General features: G+C 36.8%; 4 protein-coding genes across 4 annotated transcripts; 3 read left to right on the forward strand and 1 right to left on the reverse strand.

The window, feature by feature from the left end:
• Positions 1-97: 97 nt before the first annotated feature.
• On the reverse strand, positions 98-940 carry LOC134812909 (peptidyl-prolyl cis-trans isomerase-like). The gene has a single exon (XM_063820520.1). It carries the CDS (start codon positions 761-763, stop codon positions 263-265), a length of 501 nt encoding a protein of 166 aa, XP_063676590.1. The 5' UTR covers positions 764-940; the 3' UTR covers positions 98-262.
• Positions 941-5,102: 4,162 nt separating this feature from the next.
• On the forward strand, positions 5,103-6,388 carry LOC134814288 (small ribosomal subunit protein uS5m-like). The gene has a single exon (XM_063822382.1). The coding sequence runs from the start codon at positions 5,124-5,126 to the stop codon at positions 6,267-6,269; it is 1,146 nt and encodes a 381-aa protein (XP_063678452.1). The 5' UTR covers positions 5,103-5,123; the 3' UTR covers positions 6,270-6,388.
• Positions 6,389-6,612: 224 nt separating this feature from the next.
• On the forward strand, positions 6,613-10,948 carry LOC134821702 (vacuolar protein sorting-associated protein 16 homolog). The gene is made up of 6 exons (XM_063832433.1): positions 6,613-6,796; positions 7,008-7,141; positions 7,484-7,661; positions 7,875-8,609; positions 9,207-10,442; positions 10,622-10,948. The coding sequence occupies exons 1-6, from the start codon at positions 6,704-6,706 to the stop codon at positions 10,775-10,777; spliced, it is 2,532 nt and encodes an 843-aa protein (XP_063688503.1). The 5' UTR covers positions 6,613-6,703; the 3' UTR covers positions 10,778-10,948.
• Positions 10,949-14,194: 3,246 nt separating this feature from the next.
• On the forward strand, positions 14,195-17,284 carry LOC134812465 (tRNA pseudouridine synthase Pus10-like). Its single transcript, XM_063819912.1, has 9 exons — positions 14,195-14,764; positions 14,906-15,004; positions 15,135-15,255; positions 15,415-15,540; positions 15,664-15,743; positions 15,955-16,131; positions 16,246-16,376; positions 16,565-16,655; positions 16,933-17,284. Exons 1-9 carry the CDS (start codon positions 14,213-14,215, stop codon positions 17,125-17,127), a joined length of 1,572 nt encoding a protein of 523 aa, XP_063675982.1. The 5' UTR covers positions 14,195-14,212; the 3' UTR covers positions 17,128-17,284.
• Positions 17,285-17,393: the final 109 nt, after the last annotated feature.

The following is a 17,393-nucleotide window of genomic DNA, read 5'->3' on the forward strand; positions in this document are numbered from 1 at the left end:
AATCACTGTATTTTTTACAAGATTATAGTGGACACAAGACTGAAAACATCTGTGTTGAAATGGTCAATGATAAGCAGTAAAACAATAAATTTATAAGTCAATTAATAAAATAAATAAAACTAGGTCATCATTTGCCAAAGAATATTGTTAATGAATTCAATAATATAAGAAATGGCTGGCCAGATAAAGTATCTGATAAAAAAACGAATCACTATCAAACATCACATCATTAATTAATGCCAATCAGCAAGATTCATCACCATCACTGTATAATTTGACCACTATTAGCAATCCTTACATCAGCTGAGACCTTTCCACCTGATGTGCCACAATCTTCCATCAATTTCAGAGTGTCTAGTCCTTCTATTACTTTCCCAAAGACAACATGCTTTTTGTCTAACCAGGTTGTCTTAACAGTAGTTACAAAAAATTGAGACCCATTAGTGTTAGGTCCTGAGTTTGCCATACTCAATTGTCCAACACCTGTATGCTTCAGTGTGAAGTTTTCATCGTCAAATTTTTCACCAAAGATGGATCGACCACCAGTTCCGTCTCCACTAGTGAAGTCACCTCCTTGACACATGAAGTTAGGAATGATCCGATGAAAAGAAGAACCTTTATAACCATATCCTTTTTCTCCCGTGCAGAGGGCCCGAAAGTTTTCTGTTGTTTTAGGAACTACATCGCCATATAATTCCATGAGTAGTCTGCCAATGGGCTTTCCATCTTTCTCTATGTCGAAGTATACAAAGCTATTCGGCATTTTATCTATGAAAATCGTTATTAATATCACATCCTCACGACCCCACAATACATTAAAAGTTCAAAAATGGGTAAGTACACAATACAAGCAGCATAGTTAAAAACTTCAATGCGGCTAAACATAAAAGTGTTGCTGATGACATTGGGAGAGTATTTGGCTTTTAAAGTTCAATCCTGCCAAATGTAAAGTAGTTCATGCAAATCTTAATAGTAATCCTAACTTAAACTATTTTGTTAATGGTGTAGAACTTGAAGCATCTGCTCAGGAAAAAGACTTGGGGGTTATTACACATAACTCCTTGCTTTGGAATGAACAGATAAAAGCATGCATTACTAAAGCAAATCGTATGATATGTTGGATTATAAGGAATTTAGTATTAAGGGAAAAGGGAGTTATGATAACCATCTATAAAGCTTTAATAAGACCTCATCTAGAGTATTGTGTCCAATTGTGGAATCCAGTTGCGGCTCATGGAAGTTGGGGGATTGTTTTGGAGCTGGAGAGCGTCCAGAGGCGGTTTACCCGTCTTATTGATGAGGTGGGTACTCTTCCTGACAGCCGTAGACTGGAAATTCTCAATTTGACAACGCAGAGCGGCCAATACGTGGGAACCTTATTGAAGCTTTTAAGGTTATTAATGGTTTGACCGATTACGGCTCAGATTTGTTCAAAGTGAGCAGATCTGGTCTTAATCTTGTATCATCCAACAGATGTTGTAAGAGTATAACAAAGATTAGGAATCTCCAAAGTTAATTTCTTCCAGAGCAATTTATTCCTTACTGGAACAAACTCCCTCCAGATGTTAAGAACTCTGTGACTGTTTTAAATTTTAAGATTAAATCAGAAGGGTTTAAGAAAGATATGATTTCTAAGGATATTTCTAATGATTCACATTTTTGGAATGTTTCAAATGAAGTATTAGGGAGAATTGAAGGACCTAGCTATGTTAGTAATAAAGAGAAGCATAACAATTATCTTTATTTCCACCCTTTTGTGGCAAAAAAGAGATTTATAAATCTTTATTCCCCTTAATAAAGTTGTAGTTAATCATTTATTAATTTTGGTGGTAAGATATTTATATTTTTCCATGTAGTGATTTGATACTTTGTAGACATGTGTGATGATGTTATGTCATAATTTTTACTTTACTTTACTTAACTTTTCAATAATAGTTAACAATTGATTTTCGATTGCCTGGTCGTGGGGTGAGTGTCGTTGACATTCAGCTAAGGATCGTGAGTGGTCTATGCAGCCCCCCGGTCTACTCAGCCGAATACTCGAGAAATCGGGTGTGAGGGTTAAATGAGGAGCTGCACATTGCAGCAAAGTCTCGGGCGAAGAAAGTATGGTACACACTACCTTAACCGTCACTGGCTAAAAACAAATCCTTCGGCTTCCTGTAATTGGCTGGTTGCATGTGTGTAACAATATGGCTGTTGGAATACTCCGAAGTAAAATAAGTGTCTAGATTTAAAAAAAATTAGTAAATTTAACAGTTACTATTTATGCATATTAAGAAGAATAAGAACATTGCAACATCCAAAAAGATGAACTCATGGAGCATAACAATGTACAATCGAGGAAGGACTTATGATATTTATAATATTCTATCACAATATTGTCCGTGTGGGGAGCAACGACTTGATGTTTGTTTGGGCCCGGACGGTGCCGGTGGTTCTAATGACCATTTACTAAAATACATAAATACAAAATACAATATAGTATAAATATTATGGTGAAAATCTAAGTATACTGTCAACAATGGACATTGTGACGACTTATATTATTTACTTAAGTAATTAGAGAGCAACACCAAAAAGATCTTGCTAAGTCTATTTCCATCTCGACTGAAAGCTATATCAATATCATCATACAGAATTCATGCAAGCCAACACAACAATGCAGTTTCATGCAATAATGTTTAAGTGCAGTGTAATATATAAACAGTAATGGCCTTCTTATCCAATTATAAGGTTACATAGCTTCAACAATATACAAATCGATTTTAAGATGAATCATGAAATTTATAGCAAAAATAACATATGAACGTGTACATACACGGCTATATAATATTAGTTTAAATAGCTCAAGTCAGAATAACTTAGAATTAAAAATAGAATAATATGATTATAAAGTGATCAGAAATTACTGCAATGTTGTTTTGAGATGATTTTTTTAATGTGCACTGTGACGCTCGATTTTTGCAGTGGCAACATTTGTGCGCGGCGCTCTAAATTTTTCATATTTTTATTGTTTATTTTAAATCTGCATTTGCATTCCATTTTGAGTCCGGTTGCGGTAATTCATAGCTTACATGCAATTTATTTTATGCTGCAATTGATACTTATTTTTCATATTTGATAATATTTACTGTTTTATTAAGTGAAGCAAAAATAAATATTTTCCCTTTCGTAATTTTTAAGGAGCTCTAGGCAATTTTAAATTTTATATCCGCGATAATGCTCTAACCAGAGCCCTCTCGCTTGCAGTAGCACGCGTAGACTCATGGCTACACGTGAATCCGTTGATTCACGATGTCAATCCTTCGCATCTCGCCGATTTGTGGTTGCGAGAAGCATTATTGGATGCGCGCGCGCGACCTAGTCGTGCATCGCGCTACATAGTGAATCCGCGATCATTATATACAAAAATATATATTTTATTAATATAACTATCAAAATTCGATTTTTGATTTTTTTTTAAACAGCCAGTTGAACAATTGGAATTACATCAGTTATAACAAATAAAACAAATTGAGTTATACACCGCACGCATTTGCTGATTTGTACATTTGTATAAATTCTAGTACGCTTCGAGCGCTTCTAAAAAGTTTTCAGTTTCCACATACAAACTCGATTTATCTATTTTTCTAAAACTAGCATTATATAACATTTTTAAATTATCCCTACACACTTGTAAATAATTAGAATTGTGTAACCTAAATTATTTCAGAATTACAACTATTGTGTACTCAATAAAGTAATTATCACTTTTGTATCCTTGTATCCTTGTATCCTTGTATCCATATTTCACTACACAACAACAGTACGCTTTCACAAACTGCAAACGGCTTCTTACCTGAGGACCCCAGGCTTTAATGTTGGTAAACAACATTTAGAGATTAGGCGGAATGACAGGCTGAGCGCGGCCCAGTAAACGGCTTCCTATGTTGCCCTATCATCATCATATCGTGAGACTTCGCTTCTTTTCACTATCAACTATAATTCACTATTCAGAGTGTCTACTATAATACTTCAAAGCGTCCTAATAGCTGTAAGGGAAAACTATTAAAGAAGCTCAAGTTGGGTTCATCCTTTCTTAACTCGTTCCATCATGCGAATAACATGACTGTTGACATTATTTTTGGTATTACACGTAAATTCCTTGGATATTCCTAGCAGCACTTTATATTTGTTTTGGGACATAAATGAACATTTTTGTACAATTTATCAGGAAAAGAATAAGATTTGACTTGTTAAGAACGACAATTATTGCTCTTAGAAGAGAAAGAATGATATAAAGTGGTAGTATAGTTAAGATATCAGATTTAGATGTTAATTTAGAGCCAACAAATTGAATCGGCTACTTTTGCTACTACAACAAAGGGTTTTTATGAAATTTTCTAAGATTTTTTATTGAATTTTTATATAGAATTTTTATATAGGGTTATTGTTATATTATGTGTATATTGTTTGAATAATGTTCAAGACACATTACAAAATTTTTGTACAATATAGTATTCTCGCAGCTCCCACTGGATGCACTACACCCAGATGCACTACTAATATTAATCTGGTAATTCCTTTTGTACGCTTCCAGACAATAATGCTCTCTTCGAGTATTGATTGAGCCAGGGCACCCTTCCGTAGATTGACTACTTGGATTCCTAGCAGACAAGCAACTTGTCTCTTATAACACACTCCAGTCGAGAATGTCACTGTGCAGAGTTTTTTTTTTGGCAGGGGGGGGGGGGGCACCAACAGGCAACGTTACGCCACTGCATTGTGCCCAAGGGGTAGCATACAGGGCTGTCTTGTTAATAAAATAAAGGTTCTTTTATTGAAACTAATACTGCTTTGGTAGCAGACATAAGCCCTGGTAGAACAGCAAAGGATTCTCACCCTGTATAAACTATAAATGAACATATTATAGAGATTTGACCCCAACTCAGGAGATGACATTATTATGTAGACGTCACTGTTTTATTTGTTCTTGAAATAAATCAAATCACATCGACACCATTACTTTGATGCTTATCTATAATACTCCCCGATATATTTTATGTTTTGACCAGCTTTACAATTAGTGAAACAAATTTGTAATTAATGATTTCTAATTTCAGTAAAAAGTTGATGTAGGGATGGCTAAAAGGTTATTCCTCCATGTGAAGAATAGTAGTTCGAACCCTTTAATCATTCGCCTACTTTCAAGAGCACCAGACTCATCCCCAAAGACAAGCTTGTATGCCCACAATGGTAAATCAGATGAAACTGGATATAGAATACCCTTATTACAGGATGATGAGCACCAGTTATTTTACTCTACGGATTCTGATCAGTGGAAATTTGGAATAAGATCTAAAGCTCCTAAGTTTAGAAACAAAGCCACCGCCATGGACATCTATCCAAAGACAAATATTCAACCAATAGAGAATTTTAATTATAAACGTTTCGACAAAACTCAGAGGGCTTCTATAAGAAAGTTCTCAGAGTTTTATGACTGCATGCCACATCACCAACTATCTGATGTAACTGTACAGCGGCTTCCGAGGGTAGGAGATATCAAGAATTCACTCAGAGCACAAAAAAGTGCTGATATGTATGACTCTTTTAGCGGTAGGGGCTGGTCTCACACCAACGGATGTGGAGAATCTTTTGGCCCTCCAAGAAAACTGTTACCAGATGGAAGTTTGGACGTGGATTCTGACACAAGGTTTAATTCTAAGATATTGCAGCTTGATTATCGGGAGAAGTTATTCTCTAAAGGTAAACAGGCTGGTATGAGAATATGTGTGGCCGTCGGCAATGGAAAAGGACTGTTAGGGGTTGGCATCACATTTCATCCAAGATTACGAGAAGGCCTGATAGAAGCTAAGGAGTATGCCTACAGACAACTCGTCCATTTTCCTATGACTGAAACAGGATCTATACCATACGCTACAAGGGGGCGATATCACAGAACTGAGCTTCATGCCATTCCAACAAGTTCAGATCAAGACAACAAGGCACAGCGTGTTGTTAAAGAATTACTTGATCTTGCTGGTTACAAAAATGTTGCTGTGAAGATGTATGGTAGAAATTCAGTCGAGAGTTTAGTAAAAGCTTTCTTTGTTACATTTCAGAACTTTGAATCTCATCAACAGCAAGCAGACAGGTTGGGAAGATATGTGGTGCAGTTTGATCCTGAAACATACTTCATGCCTTCCGTTCTGGCTAAACCAAGAGATGATTCCAAGCCAGTACCTTTCTCGGCGGAAATACATGAATCAAGTCAGAGGTTGAAATGATGTAATCTCGATTGCTTATTTTTTGGTAAATCTCGATAATACAAATTAGTATTTCATCAATCTTTATCTCTGTTTTTGATGTTCTCAAATAAAATTCAACAAATTATTGCATGCTGAAAGTGCCAGTAATATTCATTGTATCCCATAACACCTGTGACTTACTAAATTATTACGCACTTATATTGAATTGTTTTACTGCCTTATAGAATTAATATGCTTGATATTTTAATGACTCATTGTTGACTCATTAATGACACAGTGTCTAGCGTTTTTCAAGCACTAAATTATTATCATCCATGTTTCTCACGTAAAATATTTGAAATAAACAATTCAATATCCATATAGATTATAGAAGTTAAATTCTGAAACGTCTGCAGTGCTATGTAAAGAATTTAGTGTGATAGTTGGAACTTTAACTTGCTAGTCACGTGGCTATGGAGCCGGAGAATTTAAGGGAGAATTGGGAGCTGTTGGGGGATGTGTTCTACGAGATTACTGAAGTGTATGAGATGGAGTGGGCTGATAAGGTAAGATACCCCCCCCCCCCCCCCCCCCCTAAGATATCACTCTGCTGTCTTGTAGAACCTTTAGATTAATGTAGAATTAAAAATTAAACTAATAATCAGCTATCAGGTATCAAAATCATCTGATTTAAATGTATAAAGAGCTGAGTTGTATAAATTCCGTTATAATGCTATATTGTTGATTATGATCGCAAGAAAACATCTATTATCTTAGGTTCTAAAGAATTATAAGCTTGTTATGGCACCCTATGGAGGTATGGTAGCCCTGGCGTGGGACAGCAAACAGCTAACTCGGGGACAACCTAAACGATTTATTGAAATATACAACGGAGCCGGCGTTCTGCTAAAGTGAGTTACCTACTTATTCTCTGCTGATCGTTTTGTTACCTACTTATTCTCTGCTGATCGTTTTGTTACCTACTTATTCTCTGCTGATCGTTTTGTTACCTACTTATTCTCTGCTGATCGTTTTGTTACCTACTTATTCTCTGCTGATCGTTTTGTAACCTACTTATTCTCTGCTGATCGTTTTGTTACCTACTTATTCTCTGCTGATCGTTTTGTTGTAAATTTAATGGTCAAGTTTAACTGTTTCTGTGATTCTCAAGTTTTAATCTTATAAATCATAATTGTCACGTGAAAATGCCTACTACACAATACTTGTTACATGATTGCTGATAAATATTTCAGTGAGATAGCCACACAATACGAGCGGATAACAGTCGTTAACATGGGCTGGTCAAACAACGAGGATCTGATCGTGGTCACTGATATTGGCTCTATTTACATGTATGATTTTGACGGAACTCCTTTATCACAGTCTTCAGCTACTTCTGAGATCCAGGATTCTCGAGTCATCGAGGCGAAGGTTGATCAACAATAATCCTGATCCTAAACAGATCATAGTAAAGTTTATCATGTTAAACATTAAATAAGATAGAAATAATGTTTGAAACCATATCTAGACGTTATCTAACACGTCATGTCATGTGTTAGTTACCGTATGTAGTCGTACTTCAATATCAACTGAAGCTACCAGGCATTCCAACATTGACAAATTATCATTCGATGTGTTTCTCAGGTATTCCCTACATACGGAGGTACAAAGACAGGAGTTGCCCTACTAACAGGCAGCTACAGATTCTACTTTAACTCCGACGTGAGCGAGGATAACCCTCAATACAAACTAATGGCAGATGTGCCAGGTCTGGACAACCCACCCAGCAGCTGGGCGGTACTGCCTCACGATCGGAGCATAGAGATACTAGTTTCTAACAACAATAAACTCTACCTGATAGATAGAGGTAGTTGCAGTCCCAAGTACCCGCAGCGTATGATGCAGTCAACTGGCGCAGTTATTGAGATGTCCGTTCTGTATAAGACCCTGGATATTGCCCTGTTCTCAGAGAATGGGTTCCTGTGGGTGGGATCCTCAGATCTGCAGTGCATGTATACTGAGTTTGACACTTGTGTCACCAACAGACCCTCCCAGTTGTCTTGGTGCGGCACATATGACAGTATGATCGACATGAGCGCTGCTATTATCCTGGTGTGGGACGCACTGAATCAGTACCAGGTAGTGGGGGTTGGAGTTGAGGCTGAGTCTTCAATCCATTACACAGATTCGTCTATCTGTGTGTGTCACGAGATTGATGGTGCCAGGATAATATCGTCTAAGTCGCACGAGCTGATACGGCGAGTTCCACAAGCCATGGTTGACGTGTTCAGGGTGGGCTCGTCTCAGTCTGGTGCTCTTCTGTACGATGCACAGCGCGAGTTCGACCAATCCTCACACAAGGCTAACGACTATATGCAGGTTAGTGTTGTGAGTGTGAGTGTGAGTGTGAGTGTGAGTGTGAGTGTGAGTGTGAGTGAGAGTGTGAGTGTGAGTGTGAGTGTGAGTGTGAGTGTGAGTGTGAGTGTGAAGGAGTGTTTGAGTGTGAAGGAGTGTGTGAATAATGTTACCTCGCTGAAATAACAAGTTCTGTTTCGTTCTTCTGACAGCTTTATGAGATTATTGTTGATTCTAACAGCATGCTATAAAAAAACAGCATAAATTCAGAGTGTCTAATATGAGTACATTGAAGTCTAAACATTTGAATCATTATATATATAGCTGATTTTTGATCACATGATAACTTTCTGCTCATATGATGTAAAAATTAATTGCTAGATTTTCGAAAACCTGAATGGGTAGTTACACTCGTTAGTAAATTTCATCACCATCCTCGACACTAAAGATCAGTAGTCAGTACATTTGCTCATAATACATTGTGCATAGAGTAGAGATATTTTATTACACATACAATTCATACATACATACATACATACAATTGACGAGACATGTCCTGTTCATGTTGAGTTCCCATTTATAATACATAACTTCGTAATTACAATTCTAAATAACCGCCAGGAAATAGTGGAAAGAGACGATATAGAACTAGCAGTTAACCAGTGTATAAGTGCCGCTGCTTGCTCTACCAAACCTAAACTTCAGAAAGCGCTGCTTCGTGCTGCATCATATGGCAAGTGCTTCTTAGCCAATGACAGTCCCGAGCACTTTGTCGACATGTGTAAAACACTGAGGGTATTGAATGAGGTTCAATCATTTAGAATTGGAATTCCGTTAACTTACCAACAGTTGCATTCCTTTACAATCAAGGGTTTGATAAAACGGTTGGTTCGGATGAGGTTGTATTACTTAGCTCTTCCTATTGTTGAATATCTGAAGATACCTGAGGGTCAACAAATGGTTTTGTCTCATTGGGCTATGGATAAAGTGAAGCGATCTAAGGAATCAGACGAAGCTATAGCAGATGCTATCTTCAAGAGAGTTGGCCCCAGTGATTCTATATCCTACGCTTCAGTTGCTAACGAAGCTAAGAACTACGGTAGAACAGAGCTAGCAATAAAACTGTTAGACTACGAACCACGGTCCGCTGAACAAGTTCCTGCTCTGATGAGAATGAGCCGGTTTACTAACGCTATCGAGAAGGCTATCGAGTCAGGTGATATGGACCTGGTTCACACTGTGATAGTTACCATGGAGTCCAAGCAGACTCCCAGAGATTTTATCAACACGCTCAAAGATTACCCGGTTGCGAGTGCGTGGTATGCTAAGTGGTGCTCTCTTACAGACAGTCAGAAACTTCACGATCATTTTTACACTCAGGACAACTTCGAAGCTTCCGCATTACTGTCTATAAAGGAGCTGGAGCATAGCATGATGCTTGATGCTAAGATAAAACTACTCGAGAGTATTAACAGACATTTTACTGATGGGTCCAAGGAATTGGAATCTCGTCTTACTAAAGAGCAAATCGCATTACTAAGGAGACAGATGGCACTTCAGGTTAAAGTAGCCGATATTATCGGACTTAATCTAAACGAAACCATCAGTATTTTGGTTCAGAGAGCACTTCTAGCTGATGCTGAGAATGTCCGAAAAGAGTTCAAGATTTCAGATAAAAAGTTCTGGTGGGTTAAAGTTCGTGCTCTTGCTCAGACCAGAAATTGGCCTGAACTTGAAAAGTTTGCAAAAAGTAAGAAGTCTCCAATAGGATATTCTCCGTTTGTTATGGCTTGTATTGACAATAACAACAAAGCTGAAGCTATAAGATACATTGAGCGTGTTTCCAAAGAGGAGCAGGTTTGTCACATTTTAACATTTTATTTGTTTTATTTATTTATACTTCAGATCAACTTCCTGCTTTTTAGCAGTACAAAAGATTTCTGACTGTTAGAAATACCTACAACGTCAAATATTTTCCTTAACAAATTATTCCACTTATATTCGAAATTCTTTAACCAATAATCCTTTATTTTCAGGTTGAGTTTTACATTGATTTGAATATGCCAGAAAAGGCTGCGGAAATAGCCAAATCTGCGAAGAGTATTGACTTATTGGATAATGTGTTAAATGCGATTGGTTCACAAAATACTGTGTTGACGGAGACTATTAATTCGTTCAAAAATGGTTTATGAGTTTCAAAAGAGGATTTTGGGATGTTTTTGATCGAAGCTAATAATAATGAGGGTTCCACAACTGTTTTTATCCCAATTTGTGTAACTTTTAGTACATATTGTTTGATTATAAGTTGAGAAGTTACGTGTTGATAATTAAATAAAATGGAGGATCATCTGTATAGTATCGTTGGGGGGGGGGGGGCCAATGACTACTTTTGGGGACTTGGGGAATTACGTCAACGATTTTACCCCGAGTCCCCATGATTTTTAGTCCCCATTAGTCCCCAAAAGTCTCCATTAGTCCCCACTTAGATTTCAAAAAAACTGGCTTCTCCAGACCAGATCGTAAACTTCTCAAGACTGAAGTCTAGAATATTTATAAATGGTCACTGGACATTCCTGACTTCTTGGGAGCTACTTGAGGGCTGTTAGAGTACCTCAGGTAAATAAAGGGAGGGGGCGGGGGCGACTACCAATGACAACATTGAGGAGACATATTGCATATATGGACACGTTCATTTGAGTTTGAGGATATTGGTTTTCGACGATAGTGGCTTAATTTTGACATATATTAACCTAGCACTTTCAGAAGTTCTGAACATTAGCCACGTAACCCATATTCCCATATGCACTGCTCAGAAAGAAAATCTATTGTTGTTAGGCACTATAATGGTTCAAATGTCACATTTTGTGTGACTTAGTTAACTGCAGTTCTCTAATTATCATTCCTTGGTCTGAAATATAGTAGATTAGGTCAATCTAACAATTATGATACCACATTGGTTAAAGGGCACGGATCGAACGGTTACAAGGCAATATTTGGGTAACTTTGTCACACTCAGAATACCATACCTCTATTCTACTGTGAGGTGTCCTCAAAAACCTTTTAACTCATTATTTGATGGTTGATCTACCAATCATAGCCCTAAAATATTTTTTTTCGAATAGTTAGCTAAATACAGGCACTTGGTTATTAGGAAATGAGGTTAATTCTGTCACAATATATGGAATTTTAAATTTTGGGCGAATTATTTATATCTGATTTTGGTTTGAAAGGCGGGAAAACTTTATATAATGACAATGTAGTTGATGCAAGTTAAGATCAGTTGATGTTTACATTGTCACAAAAAATGATACGAAATCGTAAATAGGTTAAAAACAATGATTATAGAATGAAATAGTCTCTTATAATAACTCTTATAATAACTGATGTGACAAAGTAAACATGTCTTGCCCCTATTTTGAAGATCTATATATTCTATGACTCTATTAGCAATTAGAATTCAACATTCTTCCAGAAAAAAATCGGTAGAATATTGTCCAGAACATCAGAGCTCAAGTTTAACAATTTTAGGTTAAATTTGTCTCAGTCACTAAAAATGTGACAAAATTAACTTTTCCTGCCCCAACAATTTCAAGATAGTGTGTAAAAATTAGCATAGGCTGCTTTATTGCCTATATAAATCAATCCAAACTACGAAAAAGATCTGTTAATCTGATGACGACTACCTAACTCTTATAATAACTGATGTGACAAAGTAAACATGTCTTGCCTCTATTTTGAAGATCTGTAACTCTATTAGAATTCAACATTCTTTCAGAAACGATTGGTAGAATATTGTCCAGAACATCAGAGCTCAAGTTTAACAATTTTAGATTAATTTGTCAAAGACGCTGAAAATGTGACAAAATTAACTTTCCATGCCCCAACAATATATCAAGATAGTGTGTTAAAATTGGCATATGATGCTTTATTATCTATATTAATCGATCCAAACTACGAAAAAGATCTGTTAATCTGATGACGATTACCTAACTCTTATAATAATTACTGATGTGACAAAGTAAACATGTCTTGCCCCTATTTTGAAGAGCTATACCTCTATTAGAATACTATGTAACTTTATCATCAATGAACTAGTTATTTTGCCAGCAAGGAGCTAACAGAGTTATAATGATTTTTTTTGTGACGAAATAACCCTATTTTTGACCATGTTGCGGTAGTTTAATTGTGACACTGTTAACATATTACCACCCGATAATGATTTATGTGACTGGTGCGTGGTACTAGCAGTGTTGTTTGATCCATAGTACATAAAATAAGGGGTTTAAGCTGGTATATCATTATTTGTTCAATTTCACACATGTTCAGATATCATCAAGATTATGTGACAAAGTAAACTTGTTTGTGCCTTCTGTGTTTTAATTCCTTACGACTATATGATATAATAACAATTCCCAGCACTTCCAGGACATCAAATAAACCTACACTACTCAGCATTGCTTATCAGGGTGCCCTAAACATTCTTCACATGTTTTCTTAAATGTGTGACGGAGTAAACCTGAGTGCACCATCTAACGAAAAAAGTCGTCAAATATGTATGTAATGGTCATATGTACCCATCCAATCAACTGGACACTCAAAAATCTGGTCAAAAACGGCAGCAAGGGGTCCATAATTACTCCGTCACATGTTTATAGTGTGACAATGTAACCATTTCCGTGCCGGCCGTATTTAAGCGATATCTTATCACCTGATTAAGATATCGTTAAGTGACAAAGTTAGCCTAGAGGATGAGACGATTATCCTAACCATCAAGGGTATGTGTAATTTCATAGTGTGACAAAGTCAACTACACTGTGCCTTTTAATAGGGTCACTTATATTTACCAATATCCTCAAACTCAAATGAACGTGTCCATATACGCTTATTTTATCAGATTGATCTAGTAACACGAGTTGTAGCGCAAGGAAAATAAACGTATTATCAATTTTTCTTATTACTTTTGTATTGATTTGTCTGAAATGATATGCTCAGTAATTTGAAATTGGCGTTGGTTTCTTTTGTTTTTGACTAAACTTCAATTTACCTCAATCTGAACTGACTTGTACAGTGGTAGAACACATTACAACCGGGCTTATCATTTTACTTTTAAGTCAGATTTATCCTACTCTTATCTTGGACAAAACATCTCGATCGTATCGTTATTAAACTAACTTGAAAACCATAAATAACTGTCAAAAATTCTGGGGACTTATGGGGACAAATGGTGAATTACGTCAACGAGTTGACCTCTAGTCCCCATGATTTTTAGTCCCCATTAGTCCCCAAAAGTCTCCATTGGTAGTCATTGGCCCCCCCCCCCCCCCCCCCCCCCCCCCCCCCCCCGTATCGTTAAAGCTGGTCTTTAATCTTTATGGTTTAATGATATGTTCTTAAATATGTTGTTACAATTGATAATTTATGCGTTTTGTACAATTTCTGGCTCTCCTTCTTGGCTGTTATGCGAGCGCAATCTTATCTAGGAAAATTGCAAAAAATATTGTGTTTTACGTAACGCGCGATTGCTCTTATTTCAACTCATGTTTTCATTGTCAAAAGATGTTTCACGGATGTATTTTCTCCCTCTCGTGTAGAATTAACATCTTTATTATCAGGAAGTCGGAAGCAAAATGGAAATCAAATTAGAAGACAAGATAGAAGTGTCCGAAAGCTTGACAGATGCTGAACCAGATGAAAGCACTAAACCTGCAGTCCCAAAACCTAGTATCTGTAAAAGATGCAGTGTGAGAGTGATCTTCAACAAGAGCAACGGTATCCAAATCAAGGAGGGTTTTGATCAACAATACAAACTGCTCGAAGAATCCCCGGAAGCATTCAATTTGATCTCAGATGATACATTGAGCACATTAGCACCAGATCTACGGTCCCGCCCTGACAACACGTGCTACTTGTGTGCAGGAATACTTCAGAACAGCACTATTCGAACTCTCATGAACAAGTGTAAAGTGCTGCTGTCAGAGTATGAGTGTGTGGGTAGTGTCGGAGTAACTTTCAGTAATATTGATCTGTTGAATGTTAGGTCGTTTCTCTGCGGGGTCGGTGGAATTAAATTGCAGATAAAGACTATTTTCAAGTGGTTAATGGCCGAAGAGCTCTCGCAATTTCTAGGTTGTCCTAAAGTTGTGCAAAACGCATCTAAAGCAGACGATCAAGATCTGATGGTAAAGGAACAAAATGACAAATTCTTTAATATTTATATTTTCCGCCAATTTTAAGTACGATCCTTTCAAATTTCATGATAGACTCTTTTTAGATAACTGCTACCCCTATATAAACCGAGCACTAAGTTTCCACTATCCTAGGTGAACATTGAGGTACGATTGGATAACGATGAGTTTATGTGGATGTGTAGGCCTCCTCTAGAGTGGGACGTGTTCAACTTCAGCCAGGGTAAATTCAAGGTCTAAGTCTTATCATCGCTAGACCCTATTTATATCATGTGTCCACTAACTGTGTTGTAGCATTCAATTTGTGGTTAACTTAATTAATAAGTAATCAATATAATTTCTTACTCTAGACAACATATTTCAGAGTGCACGTTTAGAAGATGCTCTTGCTCGTGCTAAATATGAGGATATCAAGGCGTATTTAAAACTTCCAGGAAGAGCAGTCCAGTTCTCAATATCCGTATTAGCTAACACTACATTTGTTGGTGAGAAAGATTTGCATACTTATTACTTAAAACAATAATTTCAACGCTGTATTTGTTTTGTATATTTATTGATTCCAATGGACAAAGCAGTATGCTCAGGATTATTGACAAATTATCAGGTATATAATAACTAATATCGCTACAAATCAATTTTGTTAGGTGGAAGATACACAAAGATGGCCAGGAATATGAGTCAAACACCCTGGTTAAAGCAAGACGGGCTTCTTATTGCTGGTAATATCGAGGACATCCTCTGTAAACCGCTCCAGAAGGCGTTTAGAGCAGGTTTGTCAGAGTTGTTATGTAGCTGGCTCCCCTTTTCTTTATATGTGAGAATTGTTAATTAGATACATTAGATTTAGTTTATGACGTCACTATGATCGATAAACATCAAGATATTGTCTACAGATGAGGCGAGGATGCATTCAGCAGGAAGGGAGGATATTGATGTCAGAATGTTGGGGACTGGTCGACCTTTCTACGTTCAGGTACAGTTTATAGTCCTTTAATTTTCTGCCCCTCCTTCTAGGCAATGGGATAAAGTGTTGTACCCTCTTACTTCTTAGTGTCAGCCGGTCGAAAATTGTAATGAAAACATCAAAACTTTATTTAACTCCGCCCTGTGGCATTTTCAATCTTATGACAATATCCATGAGAAACCATGGTGTTTCCTGCAATAAACAAATCCTTGCGCTTCAGCTGACGAATGTGAGAAAGTTTCCAACTGAAGCCATGTTAGACGAACTTCAAGTTGTAATTAACAAACAGAGCGCACACGTGAAGTGCTACAAACTGACTCCAGTTACAAAATCAGAGACAGAATTAGTAAAGCAGGGTCAGGAGGAGAAACAGAAGGAGTATCGATGTATAATCAAGGTAAAAAGCACAGTTTTATTTTTCTGTTTCTGGTTTTGTTGATTTGGGTTGTGATCTTTACATCTTATTTGGGACAATTCTGAGTTATTTATGCTCAAAGTGTTGTATTTTCAGGCTGAAAACGAGGTAACAGATGAAATGATTAGCAACCTAAACAGCGTGGAAAACTTGGACTTGGAACAGAAGACACCTCTTAGAGTATTACACCGGAGATCACCATTAACTCGCACTAAAAGAATCATTAAGTAAATCCATCGCAATACTACCTTCATCATGAATACGAATTAATTGTCACACAATTGACCAATGTCTTATCTAGAGTTGAAGCTTTCATTATTTATATCACCTTTTTTAATCTATTTCCGAAACGTCTCGATGAGTTAGCCAATTATGATCCCGAAGTTTTTGTTGAATAACAAGATACAAATTGCAGAGTCAAAGCTAGAGCTCTCACCAGAGAAGAGGTTGAAGTTAGTTGCAAACACGATATGAAACTAACTGAGTCTCTAAATAAGAGACTTGTGGTGAGTACTGTCTTACTTTAATTCTTTGATTAGTTTTCTGCTGGGTTTTAGGTCAGAGAAATTGTTGTGTCATCTTATTTGAGCTATGTTTACATTAATTCAACCTACTTGCCAAATAGTCATGAGAACGAGATATCTTTATTTACGATACATATCTTTTGCAACGCATGTGCATTGTGCAAGTTTTTTTTGTTTTTGCTTACACACGAAAGTTATTTCCGCACACCTTTTTAGCGCTTATATATTTGACATGATCTGTTTTATACTGGAACTTTAGGTAGCAGAAGTAACATCAGAAGCCGGGACGTACATCAAGGAGTTTGTTCATGGTGACTTCAACAGAACAGTTCCTAATGTAGGAACTATAATGGGGAACCGCTGTGACATGCTCCAACTTGACGTTGTTAATTTGTCTATGGTATGGCCTCCTGAGAGGGATGGAACGAAAGAGGATGTGGCAGAAGATAAATGAACTTGCTAGCTGCTTGCAATTTTAATAATTCTAATCATTTTACAATGTACAGTGTTCATCGTACAATGTACAATGTACAATGTACACTGCACTGTACACCTTTGACATTTTTATATTGTACTGTAGTATTAATTTATTATTCTATGAGCCGGTATTCTTAGAGTGTTTTATTTTATAGGTCGTCTTTCAGAAACATCCCTTCTCAATTGATGTTTTTAGGAAAGTGCAACGGAATATGCTTTCAATATCTATCGCAATTTTATATA

This window comes from Bolinopsis microptera, chromosome 1 (assembly GCF_026151205.1).
Source record: "Bolinopsis microptera isolate Bmic1 chromosome 1, MBARI_Bmic_1.0, whole genome shotgun sequence".
Taxonomy (NCBI): Eukaryota; Metazoa; Ctenophora; class Tentaculata; order Lobata; family Bolinopsidae; genus Bolinopsis; species Bolinopsis microptera.

Excerpts from the sequence above, each read along its gene's own strand:
- LOC134812909 (XM_063820520.1), bottom strand. The coding sequence starts at position 763 with ATGCCGAATAGCTTTGTATACTTCGACATAGAGAAAGATGGAAAGCCC.
- LOC134821702 (XM_063832433.1), top strand. The coding sequence starts at position 6,704 with ATGGAGCCGGAGAATTTAAGGGAGAATTGGGAGCTGTTGGGGGATGTG. Across the intron at positions 7,142-7,483 it reads GGAGCCGGCGTTCTGCTAAA|TGAGATAGCCACACAATACG; the intron begins GTGAGTTACCTA and ends TAAATATTTCAG. Across the intron at positions 7,662-7,874 it reads CTCGAGTCATCGAGGCGAAG|GTATTCCCTACATACGGAGG; the intron begins GTTGATCAACAA and ends TGTGTTTCTCAG.
- LOC134814288 (XM_063822382.1), top strand. The coding sequence starts at position 5,124 with ATGGCTAAAAGGTTATTCCTCCATGTGAAGAATAGTAGTTCGAACCCT.
- LOC134812465 (XM_063819912.1), top strand. The coding sequence starts at position 14,213 with ATGGAAATCAAATTAGAAGACAAGATAGAAGTGTCCGAAAGCTTGACA. Across the intron at positions 14,765-14,905 it reads CAGACGATCAAGATCTGATG|GTGAACATTGAGGTACGATT; the intron begins GTAAAGGAACAA and ends CCACTATCCTAG. Across the intron at positions 15,256-15,414 it reads AGCTAACACTACATTTGTTG|GTGGAAGATACACAAAGATG; the intron begins GTGAGAAAGATT and ends CAATTTTGTTAG.